This window comes from Bufo gargarizans, chromosome 4, assembly GCF_014858855.1.
Source record: "Bufo gargarizans isolate SCDJY-AF-19 chromosome 4, ASM1485885v1, whole genome shotgun sequence".
Taxonomy (NCBI): domain Eukaryota; kingdom Metazoa; phylum Chordata; class Amphibia; order Anura; family Bufonidae; genus Bufo; species Bufo gargarizans.
In genome coordinates this window covers 466,585,449-466,608,012 of record NC_058083.1, presented here as the reverse complement: position 1 = coordinate 466,608,012, position 22,564 = coordinate 466,585,449, and the positions used below count along the sequence as shown (strand labels likewise).

At 44.6% G+C, this 22,564-nt stretch overlaps 1 protein-coding gene across 2 annotated transcripts in view; it reads left to right on the top strand.

Annotated features, from left to right (window-relative positions):
- The window catches only part of ESF1 (ESF1 nucleolar pre-rRNA processing protein homolog), a 62,622-nt gene that overhangs the window by 958 nt on the left and 39,100 nt on the right, over positions 1-22,564 (top strand). For both annotated transcript variants that reach the window (XM_044289503.1, XM_044289504.1), the window contains exons 2-5: positions 1,579-2,180; positions 13,839-14,200; positions 15,759-15,872; positions 19,095-19,195. In XM_044289503.1, coding sequence (XP_044145438.1) covers positions 1,628-2,180; positions 13,839-14,200; positions 15,759-15,872; positions 19,095-19,195 — 1,130 coding nt within the window. In that variant the 5' untranslated portion in view covers positions 1,579-1,627. The remainder of the gene's footprint in view (positions 1-1,578; positions 2,181-13,838; positions 14,201-15,758; positions 15,873-19,094; positions 19,196-22,564) is intronic.

The window sequence follows — 22,564 nt, the reverse complement described above, 5'->3', positions numbered from 1 at the left end:
CGGTCCAAAACGGATCAGTTTTGCCCTAATACATTCTGAGCGGATCCTTTTCCATTCAGAATGCATCAGTTTGCCTTCGTTAAGTCACCATTTCGCTCTGGAGGCTGAGGTCTGACGAAGCAGAGCCAAACGTCCTGGCACACAATGTAAGTCAATGGGGACGGATCCGTTTTCTCTGACATAATCTGGCACAATAGAAAACTGATCCGTCTCCCATTGACTTTCAATGGTGTTCATGGCTATAGAAGACATAATACAACCGGATCCGTTCATGACTGATGCATGCGGTTGTATTATTGAAACGGAAGCGTTTTTGCAGATCCATGACTGATCCGCAAAAAAACGCTAGTGTGAAAGTAGCCTAAGACAGCTCCCGTCCTCACCTCCCAGCACTGATGGGGTCACATAGCATTATATTAATTTATGATGCTATGTAACCCTTAGGCCCCTTGCAGTGAAAAATGCGCGATTATTTTAAGCAAGTTCATTCAGTTTTGTATGCGATCGCGTTCAGTTTTCATCGCGCAGGTGCAATGCGATTTAATGCCTTTTGCGCGCGCATGATAAAAACTGAAGGTTTACAAACAACATCTCTTAGCAACCATCAGTGAAAAACGCATCGCACCCGCACTTGATTGCGGATGCGATTTTCACGCAGCCCCATTCGCTTCTATGGGGCCGGCGTTGTGTGAAAAATGCAGAATATAGAACATGCTGCGATTTTCACGCAACGCACAAGTGATGCGTGAAAAACAACGCTCATGTACACAGCCCCATTGAAATGAATGGGACCGGAATCAGCGCGGGTGCAATGCGTTTGCATCACGCTTTGCACCTGTGCGAAATACTCGCTTGTCTGCAAGGGGCCTTACAGTTCTGGAATGTATTGGATAACACTGACACCATTATGTCAGTGTTACCCAATACATTCCAGACCTCTAAGGGTTACATGGCATCATAAATCAATATAATGCTATGCGACCCCTTCAGTGCTGGGAGGTCAGGGCAGGAGCTGCCGCACACTCATGCTGCGAATACGAAGCGTGGAACTCGCTTGTCTGAAAGGCGCCTAAAATAGTTCTATATGAGCCCACTGAATTATATGGGTGCCACATTACAGAGGTGCAATATTGATGTGTGCTCGGCCAGCAGGGCTCTCATGCAGGATCTTCTCAACTACCTCTGTTCCTGCACTTGTTTCCATAACATTTGGAGATGCAAGGCACATGGTCGACCGCATCTCCATCCAAACTTCAACGAGGTCTTGCAGCTGGACTTGGATCCCTAATTCTGTTGATGATTGGGGGTCCCAGTGGTCAGACTTCCAAAGATCTAGCGTTTATGACTTATCCAGTGGATAGATTAGATAGTAAATGTTTCTGAGTGGCATACCCTTTTAAAGGAGTTCCATACTGAGGACATCCCCTGTCCATATGACCTACAGCCCGAATAGGGCATATTGGTAATAGCTGTCCAGCGGGTCTACCCTGGGAATTCTTACACTACTTGTACCCTTTATGTTAGAAGATGTTTCACTCATTTATTCCCCAATTTATTTTTCTTTTGTTGTTTTTTCAGGTTCTTCATCTGTTTCAGTGTCTTTGTCTGGCCTATTAATATTGATAAGATGGCATCAAACCAAGAACTTACCTCTGACCAACGATTTAGTCGGGTCACAAAAGACCCTAGATTTTGGGAGATGCCAGAAAAAGACAAGAGAATTAAAATTGATAAACGTTTCCGGGCTATGTTCCATGACAAGAAGTTCAATCTTAAATACACTGTGGACAAACGGGGGCGTCCTGTCAGCCACAACACCACCGAAGACCTGAAACGCTATTATGATCTTTCTGATTCTGACGAGGATGTGTTACCCGATAAAGAAACTGCTCTAGATACCAAGAAAGAGAAGAAGAAAGCAAAACAGAAGAAGAAAGAAGAGCCAGAGTCCAAAAACACCTCTGCAAAAATCAAGGAAAAAAAAGGTGCAGTAACATCTGAGGCATTGAATAAGAGCAAAGTCGAGAAAAAAGTGAAAACTAAAGGAAATATTCTGCTTAAGCAAATAAACATAGAGGAAGAAGTCAAGACTAAGGAGGAACCATCCACCAGTGTCACCACAAAAAGCGGTCAGAAGTCTACAAAAGTCATGGAGCAAGAGGAATCGGAGGAAGAATCAGGTACAGGGTTTATTCATTTCCCTCTTAAAGGATCACTCCGACCAAAACTGATTCCATGCATAATGGGCAGTACAGGACCTGAGAGGACAGTGCTTATCTCACTCAGCTTAGTGTTACTTGAATTCCTAAATCATGTACTGTCTCCTCCGGCCTTCCTCAAGACATTACACTTAAAGGGGTTCTGCAGTTTGTTTTAACTGATGATCTATCCTCTGGATAGATCATCTGATCGGCGGGGTCTGACACCCGGGACTCCTGCTGATCAGCTGTTTGAGAAGGCAGCGGCGCTCCGACAGCGCCGCGGCCTTCTCACTGTTTACAGCTGGCCCAGTGACGTCACGACTAGTATCAACTGGCGTGGGCGGGGCTAAGCTCCATTCAAGTGAACAGAGCGTAGCCGCGCACAGGCCAGTGATACTAGACGTGACGTCACTGGGCCAGCGGTAAACAGTGAGAATGCCGCGGCGCTGCTGGAGCGCAGCTGCCTTCTCAAACAGCTGATCAGCGGGGGTCCCGGGTGTCAGACCCCCGCCGATCAGATGCTGATGATCCATCCACAGGATAAAACAAAGTACAGAACCCCTTTAAAGGGGTTGGCCACCATAAGTATAAAAAACAATAAAGTGCCCCAGACAATAACTAATGCCAAAAGGTATTTGTATCATGACAGACATACTGTGTATATGTAATTTTTCTACTGCATTCAGCATAGCATGCTCACATTGATGAGAGGCTGTGTGGGCGGAGCAGCTGCAAAGTGTAAGTAAAAATCCCAGCATGCATCACAGCAAGCATCTTCAGAGGTGCAGTCACATGACCTCTCTGCCTACTTGTGATGCCATAGTGACAACAGCACCTCAGGTGTCATCTCCTCAGTCCTCCAGTCAGATAACTACACAGAGAAATCAACATAATGATTGCAATCCTACAGTCCCAGCATTGAATAAAGGTTACTGCTGTTTCCACAATGTGATATATATAAAATACATACATCTGTGTGGATATGTACATAGGTGTACAGGGTGTGTGTGTGTGTGTGTGTATATATATATATATATATATATATATATATATATATATATATATACAGTACAGACCAAAAGTTTGGACACACCTTCTCATTCAAAGAGTTTTCTTTATTTTCATGACTATGAAAATTGCAGATTCCCACTGAAGGCATCAAAACTATGAATTAACACATGTGGAATTATATACATAACAAAAAAGTGTGAAACAACTGAAAATATGTCATATTCTAGGTTCTTCAAAGTAGCCACTTTTTGCTTTGATTGCTGCTTTGCACACTCTTGGCATTCTCTTGATGGGCTTCAAGAGGTAGTCATCTGAAATGGTCTTCCAACAGTCTTAAAGGAGATGCTTAGCACTTGTTGGCCCTTTTGCCTTCACTCTGCGGTCCAGCTCACCCCAAACCATCTCGATTGGGTTCAGGTCCGGTGACTGTGGAGACCAGGTCATCTGGCGCAGCACCCCATCACTCTCCTTCATGGTCAAGTAGCCCTTACACAGCCTGGAGGTGTGTTTGGGGTCATTGTCCTGTTGAAAAATAAATGATTGTCCAACTAAACGCAAACCGGATGGAATAGCATGCCGCTGCAAGATGCTGTGGTAGCCATGCTGGTTCAGTATGCCTTCAATTTTGAATAAATCCCCAACAGTGTCACCAGCAAAGCACCCCCACACCATCACACCTCCTCCTCCTCCATGCTTCACGGTGGGAACCAGGCATGTAGAGTCCATCCGTTCACCTTTTCTGCGTCGCACAAAGACACGGTGGTTGGAACCAAAGATCTCAAATTTGGACTCATCAGACCAAAGCACAGATTTCCACTGGTCTAATGTCCATTCCTTGTGTTCTTTAGCCCAAACAAGTCTCTTCTGCTTGTTGTCTGTCCTTAGCAGTGGTTTCCTAGCAGATATTCTACCATGAAGGCCTGATTCACACAGTCTCCTCTTAACAGTTGTTCTAGAGATGTGTCTGCTGCTAGAACTCTGTGTGGCATTGACCTGGTCTCTAATCTGAGCTGCTGTTAACCTGTGATTTCTGAGGCTGGTGACTCGGATGAACTTATCCTCCGCAGCAGAGGTGACTCTTGGTCTTCCTTTCCTGGGACGGTCCGCATGTGAGCCAGTTTCTTTGTAGCGCTTGATGGTTTTTGTGACTTCACTTGGGGACACTTCCAAAGTTTTCCCAATTTTTCGGACTGACTGACCTTCATTTCTTAAAGTAATGATGGCCACTCGTTTTGCTTTACTTAGCTGCTTTTTTCTTGCCATAATACAAATTCTAACAGTCTATTCAGTAGGACTATCAGCCAGGGTGGATTTGATTTAAATCAAACCGATTTAAATCACTAGTCAGTAAGGCTTGATTTAAATCATAGTTTTTTTACATAAAGATTCATATTTGGACAATTTTTCTGTGGTACTTAGGAAGGACAAAAATAATCATTACCTTAATAATAACAATTTAAATAGGATTTATTCAACTGAAACAATAACATTACAGCATGTTATTTGCTTAAACATCCATGTTTGTTAACTAATTTGGCTAAAGAAAATATATATATTTTAAGAAACTTAGACTGTCAGCCCAGCCTACACAAGAAAGTGATATTTTGAAGTGAAAGTGATGAAGAAATATTGTTTATATTCTATTCACTGAACTTTAAACTTAGCACTGAATGGGTTGATTCTGTATTTATAGGTTTGTAGAAGTTAGGATTAAGATCTTTTTCTCAACTCTTTTCATGTTTTTAAATTCAGTTTTGAGAACTCCAAAATTAAACCAAGCATCTGTGATAAAATTTTGTAGACAGAGAAACTACCCAGTAATCTTACAAAAACCTCTGGAAGAGCATGACATTGTGAATGGATTAATGGAATTTAACAAAAAATTAAACATATACAGCCTTATTCTACATAATTAAAAAAGTAATCTTTATTTCATTATGAAATAACCTTTGGATGGTAATATATTTTCCTCCAAAAAGCATTTTATATTAAAAAATCTGATTGATTTTTATTTATTTATTTTAAAAAATCATTGATTTTTATCCACCCTGCTATCAGCTGTGTATCCACCTGACTTCTCCACAACGCAACTGATGGTCCCAACCCCATTTATAAGGCAAGAAATCCCACTTATTAAACCTGACAGGGCACACCTGTGAAGTGAAAACCATTTCAGGTGACTACCTCTCGAAGCTCATCAAGAGAGTGCCAAGAGTGTGCAAAGCAGTAATCAAAGCAAAGGTGGCTACTTTGAAGAACCTAGAATATGACATATTTTCAGTTGTTTCACACTTTTTTTGTTATGTATAGAATTCCACATGTGTTAATTCATAGTTTTGATGCCTTCAGTGTGAATCTACAATTTTCATAGTCATGAAAATAAAGAAAACTCTTTGAATGAGAAGGTGTGTCCAAACTTTTGGTCTGTACTGTATATTCAAAGAAACGGACAGTACTCCCGGTAGAAAATACGCAGTGGTTTATTCACCCATGTGGTACAGTGAGGCAACGTTTCGGCATACACAGAGCCTTTCTGAAGCAAAGAACACTAGTGAAGTGCGAGATATACAGTCAGGTCCATAAATATTGGCGGTTCAAAGAAGGTAGCACAGCAGCATATCCAGTGTGACTTTTATTGCACACACAAATACAACGTTTCGGCTACACAGTAGCCTTTCTCAAGTATAAATATTGGGACATCGACACAATTCTAACATTTTTGGCTCTATACACCACCACAATGGATTTGAAATGAAACGAACAAGATGTGCTTTAACTGCAGACTGTCAGCTTTAATTTGAGGGTATTTACATCCAAATCAGGTGAACGGTGTAGGAATTACAACAGTTTGCATATGTGCCTCCCACTTGTTAAGGAACCAAAAGTAATGGGACAGAATAATAATCATAAATCAAACTTTAACTTTGTAATACTTGGTTGCAAATCCTTTGCAGTCAATTACAGCCTGAAGTCTGGAGCGCATAGACCTCACCAGACGCTGGGTTTCATCACTGGTGATGCTCTGCCAGGCCTCTACTGCAACTGTCTTCAGTTCCTGCTTGTTCTTGGGGCATTTTCCCTTCAGTTTTGTCTTCAGCAAGTGAAATGCATGCTCAATCGGATTCAGGTCAGGTGATTGACTTAGCCATTGTATAACATTCCACTTCTTTCCCTTAAAAAAACTTGTTGGTTGCTTTTGCAGTATGCTTTGGGTCATTGTCCATCTGCACTGTGAAGCGCCGTCCAATGAGTTCTGAAGCATTTGGCTGAATATGAGCAGATAATATTGCCTAAAACACTTCAGAATTCATCCTGCTGCTTTTGTCAGCAGTCACATCAATACAAGAGAACCAGTTCCATCGGCAGTCATACATGCCCACGCCATGACACTACCACCACCATGCTACACTGATGAGGTGGTATGCTTAGAATCATGAGCAGTCCCTTCCCTTCTCTATACTTTTTTCTTCCCATCACTCTGGTACAACTTGATCTTGGTCTCATCTGTCCATAGGATGTAGTTCCAGAATTGTGAAGGCTTTTTTAGAAGTCATTTGGCAAACTCTAATCTGGCCTTCCTGTTTTTGAGGCTCACCAATAGTTTACATCTTGTGGTGAACCCTCTGTATTCACTATGGTGAAGTCTTCTCTTGATTGTTGACTTTGACACACATACACCTACCTCCTGGAGAGTGTTCTTGATCTGGCCAACTGTTGTGAAGGGCTTTCTCTTCACCAGGGAAAGAATTCTTCAGTCATCCACCACAGTTGTTTTCCGTGGTCTTCCCGGTGTTTTGGTGTTGCTGAGCTCAGACGTGCGTTCCTTCTTTTTAAGAATGTTCCAAGCAGTTGTTTTGGCCACGCCTAATGTTTTTGCTATCTCTCTGATGGGGTTGTTTTTTTTTTTTTTCAGCCTAATGATGGCTTGCTTCACTGATAGTAACAGCTCTTTGGATCTCATCTTGAGAGTTGACAGGAACAGATTCCAAATGCAAATAGCACACCTGAAATGAACTCTGGACCTTTTATCTGCTCATTGTAATTGGGATAATGAGGGAATAACACACACCCGGCCATGGAACAGCTGAGAAGCCAGTTGTCCCATTACTTTTGATCCCTTAACAAGTGGGAGGCTCATATGCAAACTGTTGTAATTCCTACACCGTTCACCTGATTTGGATGTAAATACCCTAAAATTAAAGCTGACAGTCTGCAGTTAACCACCTCCGGACCGCCTAACGCACATGTGCGTTCCGGAGGTGGCAGGCTGGCGCACAGTCACGCATATATGCGTCATCTCGCGAGACGCGAGATTTCCTGTGAACGCGCGCACACAGGCGCGCGCGCTCACAGGAACGGAAGGTAAGCGAGTGGATCTCCAGCATGCCAGCGGCGATCGTTCGCTGGCAGGCTGGAGATCCGAATTTTTTAACCCCTAACAGGTATATTAGACGCTGTTTTCATAACAGCGTCTAATGTACCTCCTACCTGGTCCTCTGGTGGTCCCTTTTGTTAGGATCGACCACCGGAGGACTCAGGTAGGTCAGTACAGTCGCACCAAACACCACACTACACTACACCCCCCCCCCGTCACTTATTAACCCCTTATAAACCCCTGATCACCCATGATCACCCCATATAAACTCCCTGATCACCCCCCTGTCATTGATCACCGCCCTGTCATTGATCACCCCCCTGTCAGGCTCCGTTCAGACGTCCGTATGATTTTTACGGATCCACGGATACATGGATCGGATCCGCAAAAAGCATACGGACGTCTGAATGGAGCCTTACAGGGGGGTGATCAATGACAGGCGGGTGATCACCCATATACACTCCCTGATCACCCCCTGTCATTGATCACCCCCCTGTCATTGATCACTCCCCTGTAAGGCTCCATTCAGACGTCCGCATGATTTTTACGGATCCATGGATACATGGATCGGATCCGCAAAACACATGCGGACGTCTGAATGGAGCCTTACAGGGGGTGATCAATGACAGGCGGGTGATCACCCATATACACTCCCTGATCACCCCCCTGTCATTGATAACCCCCCTGTAAGGCTCCATTCAGACGTCCGCATGCGTTTTGTGGATCCGATCCATGGATCCGTAAAAAATCATGCGGATGTCTGAATGGAGCCTTACAGGGGGGGTGATCAGTGACAGGGGGGTGATTACCCTGATCACCCCCTGTCATTGATAACCCCCCCTGTAAGGCTCCATTCAGACGTCCGCATGCGTTCTGTGGATCCGATACATGTATCCATGGATCTGTAAAAAATCATGCGGATGTCTGAATGGAGCCTTACAGGGGGGGTGATCAGTGACAGGGGGGTGATCACCCTGATTACCCTGATCACCCCCTGTCATTGATAACCCCCCTGTAAGGCTCCATTCAGACATCCGCATGCGTTCTGTGGATCCGATACATGTATCCATGGATCCGTAAAAAATCATGCGGATGTCTGAATGGAGCCTTACAGGGGGGGTGATCAGTGACAGGGGGGTGATCACCCTGATTACCCTGATCACCCCCTGTCATTGATAACCCCCCTGTAAGGCTCCATTCAGACGTCCGCATGCGTTCTGTGGATCCGATACATGTATCCATGGATCCGTAAAAAATCATGTGGATGTCTGAATGGAGCCTTACAGGGGGGGTGATCAGTGACAGGGGGGTGATCACCCTGATCACCCCCTGTCATTGATAACCCCCCTGTAAGGCTCCATTCAGACGTCCGCATGCGTTCTGTGGATCCGATACATGTATCCATGGATCCGTAAAAAATCATGCGGATGTCTGAATGGAGCCTTACAGGGGGGGTGATCACCCTGATTACCCTGATCACCCCCTGTCATTGATAACCCCCCTGTAAGGCTCCATTCAGACGTCCGCATGCGTTCTGTGGATCCGATACATGTATCCATGGATCCGTAAAAAATCATGCGGATGTCTGAATGGAGCCTTACAGGGGGGGTGATCAGGGAGTCTATATGGGTGATCACCCCCCTGTCATTGATCACCCCCCTGTCATTGATCACCCCCCCCCCCCCCCGTAAGGCTCCATTCAGACATTTTTTTTTGGCACAAGTTAGCGGAAATTTTTTGTTTGTTTTTGTTTTTTCTTACTAAGTCTCATATTCCACTAACTTGTGTCAAAAAATAAAATCTCACATGGACGCACCATACCCCTCACGGAATCCAAATGCGTAAATATTTTTAGACATTTATATTCCAGACTTCTTCTCACGCTTTAGGGCCCCTAAAAAGCCAGGGCAGTATAAATACCCCACATGTGACCCCATTTCGGAAAGAAGACACCCCAAGGTATTCCGTGAGGGGCATATTGAGTCCATGAAAGATTGAAATTTTTGTCCTAAGTTAGCGGAAAGTGAGACTTTGTGAGAAAAAAACAAAAAAAAAATCAATATCCGCTAACTTATGCAAAAAAAAAAAAAATTCTAGGAACTCGCCATGCCCCTCATTGAATACCTTGGGGTGTCTTCTTTCCAAAGTGGGGTCACATGTGGGGTATTTATACTGCCCTGGCTTTTTAGGGGCCCGAAAGTGTGAGAAGAAGTCTGGGATCCAAATGTCTAAAAATGCCCTCCTAGAAGGAATTTGGGCCCCTTTGCGCATCTAGGCTGCAAAAAAGTGTCACACATGTGGTATCGCCGTACTCAGGAGAAGTTGGGGAATGTGTTTTGGGGTGCCATTTTACATATAACCATGCTGGATGAGAGAAATATCTTGGCAAAAGACAACTTTTCCCATTTTTTTATACAAAGTTGGCATTTGACCAAGATATTTTTCTCACCCAGCATGGGTATATGTAAAATGACACCCCAAAACACATTCCCCAACTTCTCCTGAGTACGGCGATACCATATGTGTCACACTTTTTTGCTGCCAAGGTGGGCAAAGGGGCGCATATTCCAAAGTGCACCTTTTGGATTTCACCGGTCATTTTTTACACATTTTGATTGCAAAGTTCTTCTCACACATTTGGGCCCCTAAATTGCCAGGGCAGTATAACTACGCCACAAGTGACCCCATTTTGGAAAGAAGACACCCCAAGGTATTCCGTGAGGGGCATGGCGAGTTCCTAGAATTTTTTATTTTTTGTCGCAAGTTAGTGGAATATGAGACTTTGTAAAAAAATATAAAAAATCATCATCATTTTCCGCTAACTTGTGACAAAAAATAAAAAGTTCTATGAACTCACTATGCCCATCAGCGAATACCTTAGGGTGTCTACTTTCCGAAATGGGGTCATTTGTGGGGGTTTTCTACTGTTTGGGCATTGTAGAACCTCAGGAATCATGACAGGTGCTCAGAAAGTCAGAGCTGTTTCAAAAAGCGGAAATTCACATTTTTGTACCATAGTTAGTAAATGCTATAACTTTTACCCCAAACATTTTTTTTTTTTTATCAAAGACATGTAGAACAATAAATTTGGCGAAAAATTTATATATGGATGTCGTTTTTTTTGCAAAATTTTACAGCTGAAAGTGAAAAATGTCATTTTTTTGCAAAAAAATCATTACATTTTGATTAATAACAAAAAAAGTAAAAATGTCAGCAGCAATAAAATACCACCAAATGAAAGCTCCATTAGTGAGAAGAAAAGGAGGTAAAATTCATTTGGGTGGTAAGTTGCATGACCGAGCGATAAACGGTGAAAGGAGTGTAGTGCCGAAGTGTAAAAAGTGCTCTGGTCATGAAGGGGGTTTCACCTAGCGGGGCTGAAGTGGTTAAAGCACATCATGTTCGTTTCATTTCAAATCCATTGTGGTGGTGTATATAGCCAAAAATGTTAGAATTGTGTCCATGTCCCAATATTTATGGACCTGACTGTATACTGTGTGTTTGTCTATATATAGTTGGTAAAATACAAGCCCCGCCCTCTTTTCGTTAGCCCCCCCATATTCAGAAAAAAATCTATCAAATGCCTACTATATACAGGGGCTCAGGAGGGTTTTATGGCAGGGAACTTCAGGGAAGTGCTTGTCCTCCTCCTCTAGCTGCTGATCTCTTATAGACTCCGAAGTAATCACTCACAGGAGCAGACTGTGCATGCTCTGCTCTTACAGGTGAGGGAGAAGAGCGCAGGCGATCTGGCATGGACGAGCTTGTTGTGAAGCTCCTCCATGTTGCATGCAGCCATGGACGGATTCGGCTGCAGGGCAGAGAGGGCTCAGGGAGCGTGGCTTCAGATTATCGAAAAAACAGGCAGATCTGCTTAATGGACATATAATAGGAAATTTAACTTTTTCCTTGCCTCCCACACAGTAGTAGCAAATACATGGAGAGTGGCCAACCCCTTTAAGGCTAGGGCTTAAAGGGACACTGACAGGCCCAATAACCATAATTAGCTGTACATATGCATGCACAGGTCTTCTAATGTGCATTAAAAACATATAAGTGTAACCCCTGTCCACCTTATGAATACTGCAAACTGATGTTTTATAACCTGAACTAATCGCTGTTCTTTCTGCCCAAGGGGCGGGGTTTCAGCTCCACTTGCGCCCAGCCAGTATCAGCCCAACCGCCGTTTTTGAAGCGCCGCCCAGCTCATCAATATTCACTTCGCTGGGCGGCTTCTGCTGTCCCCGACCTTCCGAGATCCGGCGCATGCCCAATAGAAAGCTATGGGCATCGGACTCGCTTTCAGCTTCTGCGCATGCGCCCGGCACCCATAGCTTTCTATTGGGCATGCACCGGATCTCGGAAGGTCGGGGACAGCAGAAGCCGCCCAGCGAAGTGAATATTGATGAGCTGGGTGGCGCTTCAAAAACGGCGGTTGGGCTGATGCTGGCTGGGCGCAAGTAGAGCTGAAACCCCGCCCCTTGGGCAGAAAGAACAGCGGTTAGTTCAGGTTATAAAACGTGAGTTTACTGTATTCATAATGTGGACGGGGGGGATACTTATATGTTTTTAATGCACATTAGAAGACCTATGCATGGATATATACAGCTAATTATGGTTATTGGGCCTGTCAGTGTCCCTTTAATTTCCTCTAAAGCTAGGGCTCCAGGATGTGTCCCATGAGTTGTGATAAAATGGTGGTATTGCCACACAAGTCTTTGTTCTACATTATTATGTCCATTGTTCTACACTCTTATCCAAGTAGAATAATGGAAGCACTGGATCCATTCTATAGGCAAAGAGGTATCTCCCAAGGAAGAGAACCATCTCGCTAGCGCCACCTTTTGAAAGTGGCTCCCTATGAGTCAAGATCTGACTTTTCGAAAAGCCCTGGGATTTGACAAAGGAAAGTAGCTAAGCCAGATATCCATCTGCAGACAGCTGTTTCAGGATGCTAGCCCCTCGTGAGTATGGAGTAGGATCCTGGCTGGCTGGGTACGATGCCTTTAATGTGGCTTACGCAGGGTGCTGAATCTCCCTAAAGGGGTTCTGCAGTTTGTTTAAACTGATTATCTATCCTCTGGATAAATCATCAGCATCTGATCAGCGGGGGTCCGACCCCCGGGACCCCCGCCGAACAGCTGTTTGAGAAGGCAGCTGCGCTCCAGCAGCGCGGCGGCCTTTTCACTGTTTACCGCTGGCCCAGTGACGTCACGACTAGTATCAACTGGCCTGGGCACAGGCCATAGATACTAGTCGTGACGTCACTGGCCCTGCGGTAAACAGTGAGAAGGCCGCAGCGCTGCTGGAGCGCAGCTGCCTTCTCAAACAGCTGATCGGCGGGGGTCCCGGGGGTCAGACCCCCGCTGATCAGATGCTGATGATCTATCCAGAGGATAGATAATCAGCTTAAACAAACTGCAGAACCCCTTTAAACACACCAGTCCTGTATGGAGACTTATTGGCCATGCTCCATGGGACACAAATAAGCAAAGCAGTATTTCCTAAGGAAGAGAACCATCTTTCTAGTGCCAGCTCTTGGAAGTGGCTCCATATGAGTCAAAATCTGACTTTCCAAAATGCCTTGGGTTTTGACAAGGGAAAGTTTGACAATGGCTTGTCGGAAAGTTGAATTTTGACTCCAAGAGGTGGCACCAGCGAGATGTTTCTCTTCCACTGGAGATGCCTCTTTGCATATTCATTTCCCAAGGAGCATTGCCAATAAGTCTCCATAACTGGGTGTACTTCCATTGAGTCCCCATAAAGGACTGGTTTCTTTAAGGAGATTCAGCACCCTGCCTGGACCCACTGCATGACTGATGGAACAACGCCTGATGAACCACTTTGACTATAATGGGATCCATTGGGATTCTGTCATGGGCCTGACTTTTAACTGGGCGAAATTGCATAGCATATTTGTCATGGAATCTGTAGTGGAGGTGTGAAAACAGACTTTGTGGCCTTCATTGCCATTTTGCATGGGAAGAAACACAGCTTTGTAAAGCTGGGTAAAAACTAGTGAGGGATGCTGGAGACCAAACTGGGCATGTAGTCTAATCACTGTTGCCCTGATATATGTATGTATATAATGTTATAATGCAGAAATTGTGCCATGTTCTACAAAGATTATTCCCCTGCCTTCCCAGACTGCTGTATTTGCTTTGCTGGATGTTATAGGATCTCTTTGCATGGATTGTTTAGTGTGCCTCCTACAATGTCTTCCCCACATCTGCTTTATTATAACCTTGCAGGACTTGAAGATGAGAGTGATGAATACAGCAGTGATGAAGTCCATTCTCATGAAGAGATGAGCGGTATGGAACTAGAGGAAGATGAGGAAAGTGATGGAGAAAGTGAAGATGGTGATGATTCTGAAGGAGAAGAGTCCGAAGAGGCAGAGTCTGAAGGAGCTGAGGATGATGAGGAGGCTATTTCTGGAGAAGAGGAGGACAGTGACAGTGGTCCAGATCTGGCCCGAGGTAAAGGAAACATTGAAACCAGTTCTGAAGAAGAAGACGATTCAGAGGATGATGAGCTTGACTTGAGACAAAAAGAAGTTGAAATTGAGCATTCTTGGAGAGAAATGGACAAAGATGCTCCTCGCGGGGATGAGGTAAAGGCCAATAACCCAGAGCTTACGTATTTCATGAACTTGAAGAGGTGGTCCCACCTGGGTTAGATGCTTACCGCCTCCAAGCAGAGATTGAGTACAAAGGTGGCTGCCCTTGCATGGCTCTCTCGTTCATATCTATGAGAATTATGGAAACAGCTGAGAAGTTATGAGTCTGCTATACTCGAGGGCTGCCCCTGCCCCTTTCAACTGACTGGCAGGCTATCATATAGGCACAGATCAGATTAGCCAAACTGCAGACCCGTTACAGTTAAAAAAAAATTATAATAATAATAAAGTCCCCCAGCAGACTTTTCTGACCTTTCTGATAGACCATACATATAAAACAAAAAAAAATTAAAACAAGATACAGTTGTATAAAAAATGCATTTAAAATGCCACCCCCATTCCCCCTTCAAAAAAACTGCCCCTAATCGTTATCATAAATCTTACCCTGATCCATTTAGGGTCCATTCACACGTCCATAAGTGTTTTGCAGTCCGAAAATTGTGGATCCGCAAAACACTGATACCGGCCGCGTGCATTCCGCATTTTGTGGACTGCATATGGCCCGCCCTATGATAGAAACGCCTATTCTTGTCTGCGTTCGCGGACAAGAATAGGACATGCTCTATCTTTTTTGCGGGGTGGAACGGAACATCGGTGTGCTGTCCGCATCTTTTGCAGCCCCATAGAAATGAATGGGTCCACACCCGTGCCGCAAAATAGTGGAATGGATGCGTACCCAGAAAAACGGACGTGTGAATGGACTCTTACTCTAATATAGAAATATAAAATACCACAAGTAAAGGTATGTGATGACTAACACAATTTTTATTTTTTTATATTTTAAAGGGGTTCTGCAGTTTGTTCAAACTGATGAGCTATCCTCTGGATAGCTCATCAGCATCTGATCGGCGGGGGTCCGACACCCGGGACCCCTGCCGATCAGCTGTTTGAGAAGGCAGTGCCGCTCCAGAAGCGCCGCAGCCTTCTCACTGTTTACCGCAGGCCCAGTGACGTCACGACTAGTATCACTGGCCTGGGCGGGGCTAAGCTCTGTTCACTTGAATGGAGCTTAGCCCCGCACAGGCCATGGATACTAATCGTGACATCACTGGGCCTGCGGTAAACAGCGAGAAAGCCGCCGCGCTACTGCCAGTGCCGCTGCCTTCTCTAACAGCTGATTGGCTGGGGTCCTGGGTTTCGCACCCCAGCCTATCAAATGCTGCTGATCTATCCAGAGGATAGATCATCAGTTTAAACAAACTGCAGAACCCCTTTAAGGTAACTCCATATGATCACTGAACTGGAATATGGAAAAGGTTATACAGAAAGTATTCTAAAATATATTAAAGTGATAAAAAAAGAAATCTGCTTTGGTCCCCTGAAAAAATAAAAAATAAAATAGTGTGTTCAAATCGCATTGATAGCCCAACAAATAAAAAAGTTCTAGCTGTTAAACTAATATGTACTAAAATGGCTAAACTATGTCTGGTACTGAAAACCCAGAATACCCTGGGCCTGGAGCGGTTACAGAATGGTATATATTCCTTTCCAGGTGACCAGACGATTGGCTGTTTGTAACATGGACTGGGATCGACTGAAAGCTAAAGACCTGCTGGCGCTCTTCAACTCCTTTAAACCTAAAGGCGGGATTGTGTTTTCTGTAAAGGTAAGTCATTGCTAAACACGCCTTTCGGGAGGCAGAGGCGGTGTACCTATGTCCGTCGTCTGTGGACAGTTCACAGATTTGATCTTCCTGAAGTCACTGGTTTCACCATATTCATTCTCCTCATTCCCTTTCAAGGACACTGAAGCTGTGCTTACATATTACTCCTTGAGTGAATGCATCTTAAAGAGGTTGTCGGGGCTTTTTAATATTGATGATTATTATCAGATCAGCGGTGGTCCGACACCCGGCACCCCCCGCCGGTCAGGCTCACCGCTGTATGTCTGTGGGACAGCAGCAGCGGACAGGAAGAGAGACAGGAGATGGCACGTGCACACTGCGCGCCGTCTCCTTATACAGCTGAGGATAGGTCATCAATATTAAAAAGCCTGAACAACCTCTTTAAAGCTTCGCTCCACTCAAAAATTGTAGCTGTAACGGCTATGGGTAGACGTTTATCAAGACTGGCGTTCCCATACTGGCACTGGAGTAAGATGCTCCTAATTTATCAGGAGGCAGATGCCTTTTTAGGACTTATTCGCATCTCTGGCAGTCCGTGCTCCGGAGACTCATCTCTACACCAGCCACTGGTATAGAGCTATAAACCACGCCAGTTTCTGGCACAAGTTTTTGTAAGTCCGGCAGGCTGCCCTTTTCTTGCCACTTTACAAAAGTGCTGAGAAGCTCAAAAAGTTGCTCATGTGATTTATGACTTTTTAACGCTACATTAATGGCGTAAAAGCTTTACTAAATGCCCCCTTAAGTTTTTGTTTTATTGCGTGTATTTTGACCTAAAATTATATATTTTTTTAATTAAAGTTTCTAAAGATTTCTTTCTGCAGCCTGCTAGTATTCCAATGCATATGGGAACACCCTTCACTGTGAAGTCCATTAGACAGGCGCTCCTCCACACGGATCCAGGAAGCTAATATATAGGGTGCTGTTCTGCTGGAGATCACGCACGACCAGGAGGGACATTGAGATCACCAGTATTTTTTCCCCCTAAAAATACGTTATTAATGCTTTGGCTATTTGCAGCCACTCTGTCCTTAAAGGGGTTTTCTTTTTCTCACTTCAGCAAGTGGCATTTATAATGTAGAGAAAGTTAATACAAGACACTTACTAATGTATTGTGATTGTCCATATTGCTTCCTTTGCTGGCTGGATTCATTTTTCCATCACATTATACACTGCTCATTTCCATGGTAACCATGGAAACGAGCAGTGTATAATGTGATGGAAATATGAATGCAGCCAGCAAAGGAGGCAATATGGACAATCACAATACATTAGTAAGTGCCTTGTATTAATGTTCTTTACATGACAAATGCCACTTACTGAAGTAAGACAACCCCTTTAAAGGGTAATCTCAAGTTAGGTAGAAAAATATTTATTGTGCGCACAGACCGGCCGTGGTCCATGCTGCAGTCTGTGTTCTGCTCTCTCCTGGGCTTCAGTCTCTGGTAGCGGTAGAATCGCACTACATCCTACAGTTCTGGCTGCCCTACTGGGTACAGGAGCCTATGAGAGCGAGCAGGGCGTCTTGTCCACTAGTGCATTGACATGAGCTATACACCAAAGTCCAAGTCCTGTGGGATAACACCTTTATCTGTAAGGCTTCACAGTTAAAGGGACACTTAAAGGAGTATTTTTAACTCCATTTTTATAGAATTTTTTTTAAAAGAAGTTTGGGCTGTTTTTAATTTTGGCAGTACTGTGCCTTTAAAAACAAAATAGAAAAACCTGTCCTTCTGTAGCAGTCAGCACAGAGAGTTAAACCTCCTATATAGATAGGTAATCTATTGTGAATTTACTGCTGCTGTGAGGGAAAATATCCATTAGTGAAATAGTAGATTAGTAGAATTGGGACAGCAATATGGCAGCTGTATTGTTCTCTTGATTGACCTAGATATGGACGCTCACAGAAGAGCACTGCCCTTTTCAGTGTAATGTGTGATGCTCTAGTTGAGTCACTCATCCCCTTTCCCTCTCTGGCCGCCGTGAATGGTCTGACTGAGAAAGTCAAGCGTCCAAACAAAGGAGGAAGTAAAAGAGTAAAGACAGGAAGTAGAATACTTGGGGTGACGTCAATAAATTACAGCCAGAAAACCATCCATCTGTTTAATGTAGAGAAATGACATGAAATGGTAATGTTGCAAGAAAATTTTGACTAAAACCTTCAGAATCACAGGTGCATATCCATGAAGCAAACATAATTACAAAAAACAAAATGGCTGCACCCCATTGTATATACAAACAATAGAGCTAAGAAATGGGGGTCATTCTAGATAAAAGTAGTACAATACCGACTATAAATGAATAATGGAAGCTCTTAGCGCACATACGTGTCGGGCCCATCTACCAGGCGTCAAGGTGGCTTCCGCAGATGGGTCCCCATCACTAAAGATACTGCCTCACTTTGGACTTAATTAAGCCTACAATATTCAGGGCAGTGTAGGAACCAGCTACAAAAGTACTCTGCTCAGAAGTCCCAGGTAGATGGGCGTGTCCAGTCTAAAAGGGGTGCCCCCCCTAAATTTTCTTGCAATAAGGTAGGACCATAATTAGACTAAGGCTAAACTGATGAAAGGTCCTCTTCAAAGTCAACACATAAATTCAGGCCAAGACCCTGCTTCTGCTGATGTCGTGCAATGGGAGGCTTTTTTATAATTCCTTTTATTTGTAGCTGCCTTATAGCCTATTAATCCCTTTTGCTGACCTTATTATACTTTTATCTCCTATGCCAGCTATACATGATACAGTATTCGAGTTGATACCGTATATTGCACTTATACAATATGATCTCTAGTTGTAAGCGTTAGACGTCATACACACAACAGTGTCCGTTTTTAGGTCCACAAACCACGGATCCGCAAAATACAGTACTGCCCAAATTTTTTTGCAGATCCTTTGTCTTCAATGGGTCCTTGGTATGCATTTTGCAGACATATTTAGTATTTTTTCAGAACAGACATAGGAATGCAGAAAGAACACGTATAGTCTGCCTGTGCTTCACCCATTCGTATGTTCGTTTCTCAAAAAGATGCATGTCCTATACTTGGCCGCAAAATACAGACCACGGACCCATTGAAGTAAAAAATGCAGATGCAACACATATGGTATCCGCATTTAGTCGATCCGTAAATTGCGGACCCCAAAATACATACAGTCATGTACATGAGGCCTTGTCACCAGGTTTAATCACTGTCCCATATGAATCCTTAGATTTACCCCTCAGAGTTTGGCAAGGAGAAACTGAAGGAGGAAGAACTTCATGGACCTTCAGAACTAAAGAACATAACAGAAGATGTATCAGAAGAACAAAAGTAAGTGTCAAGAAGACGTTTTCCTGTAGAGCTGAAATAACAATGTAGCCCGTATACTATGTACACACTTACTTTTGCACAGTCTAAGAAATGGCAGTAGCAGCGCTCGCCTGCTATAATCTCTTAGGAAGCCCGGAAATGCCTGGGCCAAGCATACAAGACAACTTGAAAATGAAGAAATGGATCCAGCTTTATTCTTCCAAGCAGTAAAATCCAGGTATAACACACTGCACAAACAACGTCTACGCGTTTCGGATCATGGATTTAAGACCCTTACACATGACATGGGTCTTAAATCCATGATCTGAAACGCGTAGATGCTTGTGTACTGTGTTATACTTGGATTTTACTGCTTGGAAGAATAAAAGTAATTGCTTTTATTTGAAGCTAGATCCATATCTTAATTAAAGGGGTTATCCCACTTCGCATTTTCATACTTAGGGCTCTTTCACACTTGCGTTCTTTTCTTCCGGCATAGAGTTCCGTCGTCGGGGCTCTATGCCGGAAGAATCCTGATCAGTTTTATCCTAATGCATTCTGAATGGTGAGAAATCCGTTCAGGATGCATCAGGATGTCTTCAGTTCAGGACCAGAACGTTTTTTGGCCGGAGAAAATACCGCAGCATGCTGCGCTTTTTGCTCCGGCCAAAAATCCTGAACACTTGCCGCAAGGCCGGATCCGGAATTAATGCCCATTGAAAGGCCCATGATCCGGCCTTAAGCTAAACGTCGTTTCGGCGCATTACCGGATCCGATGTTTAGCTTTTTCTGAATGGTTACTATGGCTGCCGGGACGCTAAAGTCCTGTTTGCCATGGTAAAGTGTAGTGGGGAGCGGGAGAGCAGTATACTTCCCGTCCGTGCAGCTCCCGGGGCGATTCAGAGTGACGTCAGGGTGCCCCACGTGCATGGATGACGTGATCGCATGGGCCACGTCATCCATGCACATGGGGCGCTCTGACGTCATTCTGGAGCGCCCCGGGAGCCGCACGGACGGTAAGTATACCGCTCCCCCGCTCCCCGCTCCTACTATGGCAGGACTTTAATAGCGTCCTGGCTGCCATAGTAACACTGAACGCATTTTGAAGACGGATCCGTCTTCAAATGCTTTTAGTTCACTTGTGTTTTTCCGGATCCGGCGTGTAATTCCGGCAAATGGAGTACACGACGGATCCGGACAACGCAAGTGTGAAAGAGGCCTTACCTGCTGCCAGCACGCCTTTCACTTCCTGGATTCTGGCTGGGGACGGGCTTCATCTTGATTGAAGTCTTCTGCCGGCTGGGCCGCGCGCTGGACTGAAAGCGCACGCCGCCGCGCATGCGACATGGTGACTTATTCCTGGCCAGTATAGTACAGAGATGGCGTGCACGTTCGCGGCTCTGTACTATTCTGGCCAGGAAGAAGTCACCATTGCGCATGCGCGGCGGCGTGTGCGTTCAGGACAGCGAGTGGCCCAGCCGGCAGAAGACTTCAATCAAGATGAAGCCCGTCCCCAGCCAGAATCCAGGAAGTGAAAGGCGTGCTGGCAGCAGGTAAGGCCTCTTTCACACTTGCGTTGTCCGGATCCGTCGTGTACTCCATTTGCCGGAATTACACGCCGGATCCGGAAAAACACAAGTGAACTAAAAGCATTTGAAGACGGATCCGTCTTCAAAATGCGTTCAGTGTTACTATGGCAGCCAGGACGCTATTAAAGTCCTGCCATAGTAGGAGCGGGGAGCGGGGGAGCGGTATACTTCTGCCCAAGTGCGGCCACTTGGATTCCGGAGAAGAGCGGTGGCTGTAACCAGGGGAGACCGAATGACAAGAATGAGGTAAGTGGGGATGAACGGTGGGAATTTGTTAATCAAATATATTTACAAAAATGATCACTTTCAAATCTTTAACAGATTTAACAGTGATCATTATGATGGGATAACCCCTGTAATTTTCAACTTAATTTTGCACATATGCGTGTACACTTTTATTTGATTTGTCATTGTTCTTTTCTAGCTGACTATTCAAAAAGTTAGATTGTTGTCCCATAGTGGAACCCCACCCATTACCAGAAGGGGGTCCCTAGCCCGCAACCTCCATATTCCTCTTCAATTCACCTCTGCTGTTTTCATCTGCCCCATAGACATTGAGTGGATGAGCAGTACACATGCGTGACCGTTATTCCATTCAAACGCCTCCTCACTGTGGATAGGGGATAGCTATTAGATAAGTATGGGTCCTGCCACTGGGACCCCCACTGTTTAAAAGAATGGAAGCCCCATACCCCTGCAGCCCCCCTGAAGTGAATGGCAAGGCTGGAGGCACATGTGTGTGGCTGCTCCATTCATTTCTATTGGAGTTTTAGGAATAGCCCAGTACAGCGATCGCTATCTCTAGAAATTAATGGAGCGGCCGCACGCATGTCCGACTAGCCGCTCTGTTCATTTCAGGGGGACTGCCAGCAGTATGGGTCCCCCATTCTCCTGATCGGCGGGGGTCCCAGTGGTAGGACCCATACCGATCTAATAGTTATCCCCTATCCACAGTGAGGAGGAGTTTGAATGGAATGGTGGTCACACATGTACTGCTCATCCATTCAATATCTATGGGGCAGATGAAAATGTGTGGATAGGGGATAACTTAATCTAACCAGAATACCCCTTTAAGGAATTTGTTGGATGCCTTAATGACAATAAGCTTCTGCATGCTGTTGCACACACTGAGCCTGTTACCACCCTCTTTCACCCAAAAGTTCACTTTGGGGGTGGTAACGGAGCATATACCCTGACCTCATCCACATTTAGCAGAAGAAAATGTTTATTGGAAAATGGGGAAACTGCAGATTTGACATTCCACAGTCCGTCTATTCTTCTGCATGAATGCTATGGCAATTAAAGGGGCAGAAATCTGCACGTAGCACATGGATTTGAAGAAAATTCAAAGCTGAAAGTCTATAGTAAATTACAGTGGCAGCAAAGTGTGAAGGAAAATCTACATGTAAATTGCCATGGGGTGCAGGTCCTCTGTCAGCAGATTTGTACCTAGGACACTGGTTGACCTGTTACATGTGCGCTTGGCAGCTGAAGACATCGGTGTTGGTCCCATGTTCATAACTGTCCAAATTGCTGAGAATAATGACGTTTTACTATATGCAAATATGAGCCTCTAGGAGCAACAGGGGCGTTACCGTTACACCTAGAGGCTCAGCTCTCTCTGCAACTGGTGCACCCTCTGCAGTTGGATTGACAGGGCCGGGCAGGTGTGATCATGTTTACAATACCTGTCCTGTCAATCAAAATGCAGAGAGCGCGGCAGTTGCAGAGAAAGCTGAACCTCTAGGTGTAACGGTAACGCCCCCGTTGCTCCTAGAGCCCCTATTTGCATATATAAAAA